This window comes from Balaenoptera musculus, chromosome 6 (assembly GCF_009873245.2).
Source record: "Balaenoptera musculus isolate JJ_BM4_2016_0621 chromosome 6, mBalMus1.pri.v3, whole genome shotgun sequence".
Classification (NCBI taxonomy): domain Eukaryota; kingdom Metazoa; phylum Chordata; class Mammalia; order Artiodactyla; family Balaenopteridae; genus Balaenoptera; species Balaenoptera musculus.
In genome coordinates this window covers 9,968,431-9,981,975 of record NC_045790.1, presented here as the reverse complement: position 1 = coordinate 9,981,975, position 13,545 = coordinate 9,968,431, and the positions used below count along the sequence as shown (strand labels likewise).

At 41.8% G+C, this 13,545-nt stretch overlaps 1 protein-coding gene across 4 annotated transcripts in view; it reads left to right on the top strand.

The window, feature by feature from the left end:
- Nucleotides 1–13,545, top strand: part of EXTL3 (exostosin like glycosyltransferase 3) — a 64,910-nt gene that overhangs the window by 23,183 nt on the left and 28,182 nt on the right. For all 4 annotated transcript variants that reach the window (XM_036855504.1, XM_036855503.1, XM_036855506.1 and 1 more), the window contains one exon: nucleotides 12,840–12,967. In XM_036855504.1, coding sequence (XP_036711399.1) covers nucleotides 12,840–12,967 — 128 coding nt within the window. The remainder of the gene's footprint in view (nucleotides 1–12,839; nucleotides 12,968–13,545) is intronic.

The following is a 13,545-nucleotide window of genomic DNA, read 5'->3' as shown; positions in this document are numbered from 1 at the left end:
GGAGTCGGGGGTTTGATATTTTTGGAGTTGGAGATCCTGAACCTTTTCTGTAGTCTCTTGCAGGTTCTTTCTCATTCTTTACTCCATCTGTTATGGTTAGGATGCTGTATTTTACAGGAAAAATAATAGCCAAATATGCAGGATAGAGCTTTAGTTCTGAGTACTTTGTTTATCCACCTTCTGATGTAAACTTGTCAATCTAGAGGGAGATTACCCATTTCTCTTAAATGTGAGGCCTTAGAGCAAATCTTAAGCCACCTGGCAACTACTTACCCTGCAGCTTAGGTACTTTCCAGAAAAAGGTGGCAAAGAAGGGCAAAGGTCTGATAGGCCATCATTGCTAGAAGCTTGCTTAAGAAAATTAGTGTAGTATTTAGGAAGAATTTGCCTAGAAGAGGAATGTTTAGGCTACACCAGTTTTTTAAAAATTTATTTCATTAAGGAGCTAATTCATGTGAAATATTTTCTAAGCAGCATCATGGTATAATGGAAAAGTATGCGTTTTGGAGTGATATAGACCTGGGATTAAGTAGTCATTTTGTCATCTTTGGTAAGTTAATTAACTCCTTTGACTTCAGGATTAAAGAGGAATCTAAGATAATACAAGTAAGGAATCTAGAAAGGTGCCCAAAAATTATTTGATTCCTACTTATTCCTTCCTGTCAAAGGAGGTGGAGCACAGCATGGACGTCTGCTTCTGTTAAGGACTCACTTCACTGATGAAGCCTTCTTGTATCTGCTGTATAATTTCCCTTGTGTCATAACTGTTACCACTCCTTCTTGTACAAATCTTTGTTTTAAATTTTCTTTCTTAGGAATCCTGCTACTCTCTTACTACTGCTGCTAATCTTTTCTTGTATTTTATTTAATTGAATTTATAATCTGAGGCTATTCAAACACTGTAGGGTTCTACAAACTTTTGATCCCAGAATTTATCATGTATATTAAGAAAGTGTTGAACGGGGAGATTTTTTTTATTGACGTCTTCCCAAATACATTTCACTTATTTTCTTAGTTACAACTTTTTGAATGTCATCGAAATTAAAAAAAAAAATTGTTCTGTGAAAGGTAGATGCTGCTCAAATAGAATAATAAAGCAGCCTTTGTTTTCCGTTTTCCTGAGTTTTCTTTGAATTTGATAGGGATGTAGAGAACCCGATGCCACCACAGTTAACAGCGACTGAAATTCGTCCGAGAACTTACCAGAACTAATCCTTCCTTTTAACTCTGGTGGGAAATAAGTAGTCCTCTTTGATTACCGCGTAGCTCATTGCAACAATACAATGCCTAGTCAGAAAATGCCAGAGACTTTCCAAATGGGGGGCAGTTTTGAACAGCTTGTTCGTATTAGTGATACACATTTTTTTCAAGTTCTTCTGAAAAAGAAAAAACACTTTCAGGCTGGACAGTTTCACTCCATTCTCTAAATATTTGGACTGTTTTCTATTTAAGAGAGGCAGTTTTTTTGGGCAGCAGTTGAATTGCCAACCTCTTGGGCATAGAGTCTACTCTACACTACCCAGGTATCAGGGCTGCAAGGGACCGGCAGCTCTCCCCTGTGGGAGAATGGCACTGTTATGAAGCATCTCAGAGTGGATTGTCCACCGAGGGTGCAGACGTGACCTATCCATTATGTTGCAGTTAACAGGTCTTTGTAAAGTTAGCAGCAGAGTGGTTCCCAGGCAATCTGTCCGATTCCAGTCCTTCAGGGAAAATGATTTGAAATGAGCATTGTGGCTAAAAGAATCAACCCAGGAACCTACATGCCATTTCAGAAAATCCTGGGCAGTTTGTGCTTCTCTTCTGCTCAGGGTGCCAGCAGCACAATGGGCATGAATGCTAGCTGTTTGTGTAAGGAAAGAGGGGTTGTTTTAGGGGGTACCTGCTGGGGTTAATATGTTAAAATCCCTCATTCTTTTCTATTACTTACACAACAAAGGGGAAACTACATCGGGTCTGGCTTAGAGTAAATGTGATCTTCACGGCCACCCTCCTGCCCCAAATGCTTTACGTAAAGAGAACTGCAGTTCAAATGGGGTAGGGCCTGGGCGTGGTGACAGCACTGCCCCCAGGGAGATTGGGTACGTGCCACCAGCTGCAGGGGTCTCTCACCTGAATGGTTTGGGACGGCTGCACAGAGGCTGGGACAGTGGGTGACTGCTCTCTCGCCGTCTCTTGCCTGTTTTCTGAACAGTCGAATCAGGTTCCTTAGCTCCTGGAGCGGAAGACATGAATGTTTAATGGAAGTCAGATGGAGGGTAGCGTTGTGCCGGGGGTTTTGAAGGCTGTCTTTTGAAAAACTCCCTACTAGGTGGGGAGGCCACCACTTTCATGCATCTTAAAGATTTTCCACTGTTTCCAGGCGTCCGTTCTTTGAAAGGATATGTCAGTGATTTCTCAGATTTTTGTTTCCCTGTATGTAATGTGTTATTATTCTCTGGCTGCTTTCGAGACTTTTTCTTTAAATTTGGTTTTCAGCAGTTTGACTGTGATATGCCTCTGCATGGTTTTCTTTGACTTGTGTTTTGATTGGGGTTCACTAAGCCTCTTGAGTCTAGTAATTTATGTTTTTTTAAATCATATTTTGGGGAATTTTTATTCAGTATTTGTTCAGATATTTTTCTGTCCCATTCTTGCCCTCCTTTCCCTGGGGACTCCGTTCTATGTATATTAGACATTTTGATGTCCCACAGTTTTCAGTGGCTGTGTTCATTTTTGAAAAAATTTTTTATCTTTGATAATTTCTGTTGATCTGTCATCAAGTTTACTGACTTGTGTCTACACTGCTGTTAAGCTCATTGAATCAGTTTTAAATTTCAGATACTGTATTTTCCAGTTCCAGAATTTCCATGTTTTTAAGAATAACAGTTTGTTTCTCTGCTGAGATTTCCTGTTTTGTTTTTTTCCCAGAGTGTGCTTTCCTTCATTGAGCACAGTTACGATAGCTACTTTAACATCTTAGTCTGCTAATTCCAACATATGGGTCATTTGAGTATTTGTTTTTTTGTTTGTTTTTTAAATGTTTAATTTACCAAATTGTTTTTTTTTAATTAATTAATTAATTTATTTATTTATTTTTGGCTGTGTTGGGTCTTCGTTTCTGTGCGAGGGCTTTCTCTAGTTGCGGCAAGCGGGGGCCGCTCTTCATCGCGGTGCGCGGGCCTTTCACTATCGCGGCCTCTCTTGTTGCGGGGCACAGGCTCGAGACGCGCAGGCTCAGTAGTTGTGGCTCACGGGCCGAGTTGCTTCGCGGCATGTGGGATCTTCCCAGACCAGGGCTCGAACCCGTGTCCCCTGCATTGGCAGGCAGATTCTCAACCACTGCACCACCAGGGAAGCCCTGAGTATTTGTGGTAATTGAGTTTCTTTTTTCCTGAGAACTGGGTCATGTTTTTCTGGTTCTTTGTACATCACATCAAACAGTTTTGTATTAAACATTGTGAATGTTCTGAAGGCTGTGGATTTTGTTTTATTTGTCTGAAAAGTGTTGAGATTTTAGTTTTAGCAGGCAGTTAATTTGGTTGGACTCAGACTGCACGTTCTCTCTCTCGAGTGGCAATGCAAATGCTAGTTCAGCCCTTTTGTCTTTAGCCGGTCTGCTTGCAAACAGTGCCAAGCATGCATGGTTCAGGGGTGGCCCGGAGACTGGGCAGTTTATACCCAGTCCATGGAGCTCCCCCTATCTGGCTCTCTCCATGCTGGAATCTCCTTTCTTCCAGGGGCTGTGGTTGCCCCAAACTCTTTTCCTCATTCTTCAGGCCAGAAAGACTTGGGTGTTGTATGCGAGTTTAAGCTGTCTTGCATGGTACCGTCTTTGGCGTACTCTCAGGGCAAAAGCGACAGTGATTCTCCCCGTGTCAGTAACTCCTTCCTAAATTTCAGCTCCCCTTCACAGTTTGTTGTCTTCTGCTCACTATCTAGTGCTCTCAGGTAATGCTTTTTTGGTATTTTTGTCCAGAGGTTACGTTACCGTCTGCAGGAGGCTGGGTCTGGGTGGGGCTTTTTCAGCCATCCTGGAAGCAGGAGCCTCCAGCTGGTCTCTTTTTTGATACACGGCCCCGCCCAGAATTTTGGTTCAAGTTATTACTTTATTCTGACCAGTTAACACATCTTCTTCACTCTGCTTTTATAGTCTAGAAAATTGTACTAAATAGGGTGGCCTTGTTGGAGCGTTGACTGGAAATGAGAACGTGAAAATCGGTCCTTTTGGAGTTTTAAAACGTGGGCTGTTACGAAGGGGACGTTGTCGTTCACAGTGTAGTCTTGCCCACTCAAAACATTGCCCATCTCTACGCTGCGTACTCACTTGTTTCTCAGTCTTGTGACAGCCAGGCCCTTGATTCTTAATTTCTAGTTCTCTTCTCTGTAAAGGGTACAGCTCATTTACACAGGGAGCCTGGGAGGGACTTTTTGAAGAGGTGATGTTTGAGCAGAAGCCTGAAGGATGTGAGAGAACGGACCACGTAAATTCTGGAGGAATATACAGAGAACGGCAAGTGCAAGAGGCTTGTTGGGTGCAGGACATGGCAGGAGGACCCAGTGTATTGGGGGTGGAGAGTTTGAGCAGGTCAGAGGAGGCAGAGGCCAGCACATGTAGACCATGGTAAGGATTCCAGGTTTTATTCTCAGCGCGTTAGGGTGCCAGCAGAGGGTTTTGAGCAGGGAGAAATATGGTATGTGTGGGACCGTGGGGAAAAGAGCAGGAACAGTTCAAAGGCTATTGCAGTAGCCCAGGTGAGGGGTGCCGGCGGCTAGGACGGGGCAGTCGTGGTGGAGGTGGTGTTTCAGAGATAAGCTGTCACGCCGCCCTGGGAGACTCCGAGGTCTCTGGAGGTGAGGCCAGAATGTGCCATGTTTCCAAAATGAAAACTGTAGAGATACGAGGTGATTTTTTAGCCCTTTTCCCTCTTTCCCAGCCCTTGGTACTAGAATTGAACAAGGAGAGTTCTGTTTTGGGAACTTAATGTCATGCCAGCGTAGTTATTTTAGTACTATTGCCCCAGTAGTCTACTAAGGAAGACTGGAAGAGAAGCTGGCTGTGTCGTCAGCTCAGTCATTAAGATTCAGGCTTGGGCCTCTGCCAGCCGGGCAGTTAAAGGCTTTATTTCTGGCTGGACCTCAGGCAAGAGTAGAGATAATTCTGAAGCCTTATTCTTTAGAAAGTTGATACATTTTATTTTTTTTGTCTATGCCCACTCTACTTTTAAAAATATTACTTGAATGTGTCAGATACTAATTTTCTAAATTTGTGATTTCTAGGCAAAGCTAACAGGAAAAACCTTGTCCAGTTTCTCTAGGTCCAAGATTGTACAAAGTCTGGTGAATTCACCAGGTATTGGTATGTCTGGGTTTTTTTTTTTTTAATTTATTAATTTATTTATTTTTGGCTGCGTTGGGTCTTCGTTGCTGTGCACGGGCTTTCTCTAGTGGCGGAGAGCAGGGGCTACTCTTCGTTGGTGCTCAGGCTTCTCATTGCGGTGGCTTCTCTTGTTGCGGAGCACGGGCTCTAGGCTCATGGGCTTCAGTGGTTGTGACTCATGGGCTCTAGAGCGCAGGCTCAGTAGTTGTGGCGCACGGGCTTAGTTGCTTTGCGGCATGTGGGATCTTCCCGGACCAGGGCTCAAACCCGTGTCCCCTGCATTGGCAGGCAGATTCTTAACCGCTGCGCCACCAGGGAAGCCCTGGTTTTTTTTTGTTTGTTTGCAATATTTTACTTAATAATCAGGTGGCTACAGTTATAGCTCTCTTTTTCTGTTTGAGAATGGGCTATGGCTGTGAAGAATTGTATAAAACAAAGTTACCAGAAATCAGAAATCAATAGCAAATATTATAGATGTGTGATATAAAGGAATTGCTGAAAAGTCATGTTGCATAAATGATTTACTAACTGCAGTAAATCAGTTCTTTAGATAATGTCCCCCCTCTTAGTTTATATGTTCTCTTTTTTACAAATTCAAAGTAAGGAATCTGAGACAGAGAATTTTATTGCTTTAGGTCACTTGACTAATTAATACCTAAATTAGAACTTAGGTATTAATTCCTAGTTCAGTGCATATTTTTCTTTTTTCACCAAATCTAAGTTTCTTGGAAAGGCACAGCATGTGTGTGTGTGTGTGTGTATATATATATATACACACACACACATATAGCCACATACGCACTCATACATACATAGATACATAGTATATATATTTTACAAATTAAAGTAGGAAGAGGTTTTACTAATCTCATGTAATTGCTAACATTTTTTGAGCATTTTCAATGTGCTAGGTAGGCACTGTTTCATGCTGTTTACATGCATTCTCTCATTTGGTGGTGAACCTGTAACCTATGCTATTTTACCTACAGTTTCACAGGGATCATTGGCAACTTTCTCTTATAAGTTGAGACAGTCTTATCTCATAACCTAAAACATATACTGTTTTTTTTTTATAGTGCATTAGACTCAAATTTAAAGTTATAAATGGAAAACCAGTTTGCTGTGTTGCCTTCTTACTCCTTTTCCTTCCTTCTTTGCATTTCCCAGTTTTTTGCCCCTACCACTCTGTTTATTGAATGAATGAGCTCCTTGAAAAATCAAGAAGTTTTGGTGCTGCTTCTTTTTCAGTTGTCTTCTCTGTTGATAACTCTCCACCCAGTCACCTCAAGCTCTGTTTCACATGGGTCCTCACAAGTAGGTACACATGACCATGTGTTTCCTCTTGGACCTCATTTTCTTGCTTCCTGAGCTCTATGATGGGTTACTTTTTCAAGTTAGAGGAAAGGGGAGGATGGAGGACAAAAGTTAGTTGTTGTTTACCTTTATTGCCTGTAGGATGGCTTGACATAAAGTTCATTCTCAGAAATGGATTCATTACAGAAGTGTATTATGCATGTGCATGTATTGTTGGAGACTGTTGGGTTTGGCTGGGCAAAATTTGATCTTAAGGAGAAAAAGGACAACATTATACGTGTATTTAAGTTGATGAATTTAGTAGGTGGCATTATGTGTTTGTATGGTGCTTTATAGTATCCACGTACATTTTCAAATTTTACTACTTCTCAGGTAACGTTCTACTTTTTAGTGTTCTCTGCTCTTGATCTACTGTATGACTTAGGTTGCTTCACTTAATCTCTTCATGTCCTATTTTCTTTCCTACCAACTTCAGAGACCTGCCTATGGCTCATCATGAGCTGCTTTCAAAAAGATTCCATATTTAGGTAGTTCTTCCATTTGAATCCAGATTCATTATTCTGCTTCACTTGAGCAACTATCACTTACTAAATTGTTGAAATGTTCCATTGTTCCTTGTAAATAGCAATAACTACTTACATTTTCATCCCTTAGATACTGAGATATTTGCTATTAATTGGGACTCAGACTTATCATGGTAGCTAATTAAGTACTTATGATGTGAATTGATACTTGGCTAATTAATGTGGTTTTGCTGATTCTGCCTGGATTTAGAAACCAAATGCCTGGTTAACACACTAGGAGAAAGGACCCTATTCGAGTAGCAGTTCTTTTATTATTCATAAACTCCAGAATTCCTCAAGAACCAGATTGAGTGTTAATTGAAGATACTGATTGATTTTTGATCGTGCATATGCTTTATACATTTGCATATGGTAGGGTTCTAGGCCGTGCTTGTTGCACTGTTCCGTTGATGATGAGAAGGGCGCCTTCATGAATGATGGTGAACAGAGAACTAGGGAGACATCATCAGGGAGTGTTGTGTGTGGAACAGGAAAAATGAGTGTTAATGAGCACCGCTTCTGGCCTGTGGTAGGTTGATGGATTTTTTTGCTGTAGAAAACTAGATTAGATACTGAGAGGTTTCAGTATATCCAGTGTTTATAGTTTTGATATATAAACTTCTCAAGTCTTTATTCTGTATTCTGAAAATAGGATGGACAGGGCCAAATTAGGTCCTATTTCCTGTTTATTCGTTTATTCATTCATTTATAAAACACTTGTTGAACATCTACTGCATGCCAGGCACTGTGCTCTATACATTCTAGTCAGTGTCATACCAGTATTTAAATCAATAACTTGAAGGTCAGTCTTCATGTTCACAAGTTACTAAGCTATAATCATAAGGCATGAAAAAAATAGCCACTGTTGAGGGAGGGGGGAGTGTTGTTTTAATTTGGAAAAAAACAAAATAACATCAACAAAAATGAGAATATTTCCTAAATGTGACATATTACTTCTGGTTGACTCACTTCTTTCACGTTTGATCTGCCCTTTCTCAGATCTGCCTTTTCTCAGATCCTTTCTCAGATCCTTAGAGGCCAGCGCTGATCTGCATGTCTGCATTACAAATATTGGAATCTTTTCGTTGTTCTGATTGTGGTGCCAGAATAGATAACGGTTGGTTTGCTCGGCTTTTGTCTAGACATTAAGCACTATAGCTCTGAAGCAAAATTGGTAGAAGAAAGATTTTACTCCCCTTACCCTTTAATTTTAGTTTGTATTTGCAAACTTTGTAAGGCGGAAATCTCTTTCGGTTTATGGGGAAAAGGTGATTGTGCTTAAATTACGAGTTACATTTATTCAGAGTTTGCTTTACTGTCTCCTGGTGGTTGACTGTGAATCGGGGTGTCTCAACAGCGGCACAGTGACATTCGGGCTGGATAGTTCTCTGTTTCAGGGGGCCGTGCTGTGCAGTGTAGGATCTAGCAGCATCCCTGGCCTCTGCCCACTGGATGCAAGAAACCCCCCCACCCCCACCCCAAGTTGTGACAACCAACGATGTCCACAGATATTGTCAAATGTCTCTTGGGGGGCAAAATCACTCCTAGCTGAGAACCACCACTCCGAATCCTTAAAGCAGACCTACTGACCACAGTTGTTTGTGAGCTAACCACAAGTAAGCTGCTGCCGTACTTGACGTTGTGTTTCTCTGAATCCTTAAAAGTTTTTCTTTTATTCTGATGGCTGTCGCTTCAGTTCCCTAATCCTGGGGATCTTACTGTCATCCCAGAGGAGTTGTGCCGGGATGAGCAGAGATGATGGTACATGTGATGTATTCCTGGAATACAGAAGACTTGTTCTTAATGGACCTGCCCCTTAATGGACTTTAATAGACTTTCTCAGAAAAGCTGCATGTGAAATCTAGGCCAACACACATTTGATATGAGGCCTTCAGCTCTAAGTCTTCCAAAGGACAAGCAGGTCCTCTTCATTGGATTTACTCTGTAATTAGACAAAAAGTTTGGCTACGTTCTAGGTATCAAATCATGATCATTTTTGTTTTTAATTGTTGTTTCTTGTTTTTATTTATTTATAAATTTATTTTATTTATTTATTTATTTTTGGCTATGTTGGGTCTTCGTTGCTGCACGCGGGCTTTCTCTAGTTGCGGAGAGCAGGGGCTACTCTTCGTTGCGGTGCGTGGGCTTCTCATTGCGGTGGCTTCTCTCGTTGCAGAGCATGGGCCCTAGGCACGTGGGTTTCAGGAGTTGTGGCACACAGGCTCAGTAGTTGTGGCTCATGGGCTCTAGAGCGCAGGCTCAGTAGTTGTGGTGCAAGGGCTTAGGTGCTCCACGGCATGTGGGATCTTCCCTGACCAGGGCTCGAACCCATGTCCCCTACATTGGCAGGTGGATTCTTAACCACTACGTCACCAGGGAAGCCCTTGTATCTTGTTTTTAGATTAAGAGGTTTTTTGTAGGGTTGTCAAGTTTGGCTGATAAACAACTTCCATTTTTTTTTTTTTTTTAAAGTTTCTTTCTTTTTTTTTTAATTAATTAATTTATTTATGGCTGTGTTGGGTCTTCGTTTCTGTGCGAGGGCTTTCTCCAGTTGTGGCAAGCGGGGGCCACTCTTCATCGCGGTGCGCGGGCCTCTCACTATCGCAGCCTCTTTTGTTGCAGAGCACAGGCTCCAGACGCGCAGGCTCAGTAATTGTGGCTCACTGGCCCAGTTGCTCTGTGGCATGTGGGATCTTCCCAGACCAGGGCTCGAACCCGCGTCCCCTGCATTGGCAGGCAGATTCTCAACCACTGCGCCACCAGGGAAGCCCACAACTTCCATTTTTGCACATAACATGGTGCTGTGATGATTTAGCAGAGAGGTTGCTTACTTACGTTCATACACGTGATAAGTGGTAGAATTGGAATCTGAACGCATGTTTTTCTGGTTGACTTCAAAGCCATGCTTTTTCCTCTGTACCAGTGCCTCTCAAAATTTAATGTGCATAGGACTCGGGGATCTTGTTAAAATGCAGGTTGGTCCTGACTTGGTAGGTTTAGGGAGGGCTGCATTTCTGCATTTCTAGCAGAGTCCCAGATGATGCCCGCATTGCTGGTCTTTGGATTATACTTTGAGTACTGGAGCTCTGTACTATGTTCATGGATTGTTAATTGTGCTGTAGGTAATCCTCCTGGTGGTTAACTCACAAAATTGGTAATCTACAATTGAATATTCAAGAATTGGATGTTTTACTGATTTTTTTTCTCATTTTAAGCTGTGTGTATTCCCTGGTAGAGCTGAGGGACAGCTATACTCACCTGAACTGGCAGCGTTGCAGGTCTGTGTTAAGTGAATGCTGGGCACATTAGGACAGTAACATGAATGACCCGAGGGTAGCTTATGGGGCACGTGTTCGAGTGAACAGCTGCTGTAGTCTACTGATTCTGGGGTGGACGTTAGTTTACATTTCCACATCTCTGAAATTGGGTGTTTCCTGAGATAGACAGCATTTTACCATCTCCGAGGTTGGCATTTGTCTTCGGCTACTTCTGGCCACCCTCCCACTCCCTGAGGTAGAGCCGGGCAGATACCACGGTGAGCACGTGGCCTTCTCCCCCTTCTTGCTCATCTCTTTTTCCTGGCCCAGGGTTCAGTGCCTTTGTTCTGTCACTGCTGAACCCGAGCTTGGGAGGTCTGGGCTACAAGCTCAGGGATTTTTATATTGGTCAAAAGTGCTGCAGGGCAAGATGGATTTCTCTGCCTATTGCTTGGCTCTCTGTAGTAGCAGATCCGTTACAGATTTTTCCTTGTCTTGGTAGGAACTCCTCCAGGATGAGGCAGAGTTTTAAAAAGCTCTTTATTAAACATTCTAAATGATAAGCTATTTCACATCTTTCTTGTTTGGCAGTATTTTTATTTCTTTTTTTTAGAATAATTCTTTATTTATTTTTGGCTGTGTTGGGTCTTCGTTTCTGTGCGAGGGCTTTCTCTAGTTGCGGCAAGCGGGGGCCACTCTTCATCGCGGTGCGCGGGCCTCTCATTATCGCGGCCTCTCTTGTTGCGGAGCACAGGCTCCAGACGCGCAGGCTCAGTAGTTGTGGCTCACGGGCCTAGTTGCTCCGCGGCATGTGGGATCTTCCCAGACCAGGGCTCGAACCCGTGTCCCCTGCATTGGCAGGCAGACTCTCAACCACTACGCCACCAGGGAAGCCCAGTATTTTTATTTCTTGATGGTACACAAATTAATTATACATTTTCCATGGGGCTTTCGTTGGATGAGATTTATAAACTTAATCGAAGTTTAGCAGAGACGCACTGATTTGGAGTTGGGAATATTAGAGTCTACCTCTGCCACTTGCCAGTCGTCCACGTGTAAAGTGAAAGTTGACTGATCTCCAAGGACCTTCTGGCTCTGAACTAATTGGATTCTAAGTGTGCTAGAATGAATTAATTGAAATATGAGGACTCTGCCTTAAGAACACAGAAGAAGTGATTACTTTTGACAAGGTTGGGGAGTGACAAGAGGCATCTGAACTGGGTCTCCAGGGGGAGAATAATTGTGGTAGAGGAATAGGAGAAAGAGTATTTTAAGCTGAAGGGACAATACTCGTGAGGTCATGGGAGTACCTTTGAAACCATTCATAAACTTTTAGACCCTGGATAAAATTATATTCCTTATGCTACGTGGAGGTTAGCCTCATTACAGGTAAGGTGTTCTGTTAAAAGTAAGATGACCCTTCTTGGCTTTCCAAAAAGGTGATTGCTCAAGAAGTTCTCTTTGTTTCTGGTTTTTGAGAATAAAATGATGGTTCCTCACTAGCTGGATTAATTAGGTATAGAAACCATAAAAATAAAATGAGCTATCAAAGTACTGAGTATGTTCATCCTTGTTTGAGTATCAGGGACAAGGTGAATAATAAAGCTACTACCTATGTTATAGTAAACTATGCTTATCTGAGGCAGGTTTAAATAATTTTTAAAATCATAATGTAGTTCCACCATTTGGGCACTAATCTTTGTTTTGTGAAGAAATTACTGCTTTTCATAGTGGGTCACTTTGGATAGAGATTCTTTGGACACAAAAGCTTTTAGTTTTACTGGATCAGGTACACCTTGAAAGAAAAACCTCTTGTAAGTGTAGTCAGTGTTGCAGGTAGGAATTGCAAAAGTGAAGTAAGTAATTAACCTCAACCAGATGGACTGTCCTTTGTTCTTTTATACCAAAAAGAAAGGCCTTAAAATTGGGGGTCAGAAATTATATAGACTTAAGGGAGTTCTGAGTTTGGTTTTAAAGGGGATTCCAGGGCTGAGAATCATAATCTCAGTTCTACTCTGCCACCTTGTGTTCTCTTGGGAAACTTATTTTTAATTTCCCTAGACTGTGTTTATTGCATACTTAAAATAATCCTCAGCTTTAGCTTGTTTCACAGGAAAATTAGGTAGCAAATGAATACAGCTTAAAATGTGAAATCTTTATACATTTGCCGAAATATGAGGCAATTTCTGTTCCTAAAAGGCATATGCTAGATTTTACAAGTGGTAGGTAAGCAGGCGAAATTGTTCAAGATGTTTAGCCACAGTCTGCTTTGACCTAAAGGTGGTTTTGCTTTTGCATTGAACGATGCAGCATTGACCGTTAAGTGTTTTCCCTTCCTCTTTACAGGTGGTCCGTACTGAGAAGAACAGTTTGAACAATCGATTCCTGCCCTGGAATGAAATCGAGACAGAGGCCATCCTGTCTATTGATGATGACGCTCACCTCCGCCACGATGAAATCATGTTTGGGTTTCGGTGAGGAGCTGATTTTCAATCATGAAACACTTTTGTTTGCAAGTGACAGGAAACTAACTCAAAACCTGGATTAGGCAGCCAAATGAATTTCATAGCTGATAGTAACTGAGACATCTTATTGGGCTTAAATATCCCACTTTGAGGGAACAGTACAGGTGAGAGAATGGAGTAGATCAGGGCCACTCAAAGTGTGTCCTGGACTGGTATGCTGGCCCGTGAACAGTTTATTACCTGTCCACAGTGAGGTAAGTACAAAAATTCAGAGTAGGCATTTAGAAACTTTAAAGTGATTTGACATTTACCATGACATCCAAGTGTGAACTTTTTTCTTGTAATTCATTTTTTGGGTAACATTTATTGAATATAATTCATACATCATACAGTTCACTCATTTAAGTGTACCATTCATTGGTTTTTAGTATATTTACGGAGTTGTGCAACCATCACCATAATCTAGTTTAGAAATCTTCATTACCACCAAAAGAAATCCTGTACCCATTAGCAGTCATTCCCCATTTTTCTCCAACTCCTCTAAGACCTTGGCAACCATTAATGTACTTTGTTTCTCTATAAATTTG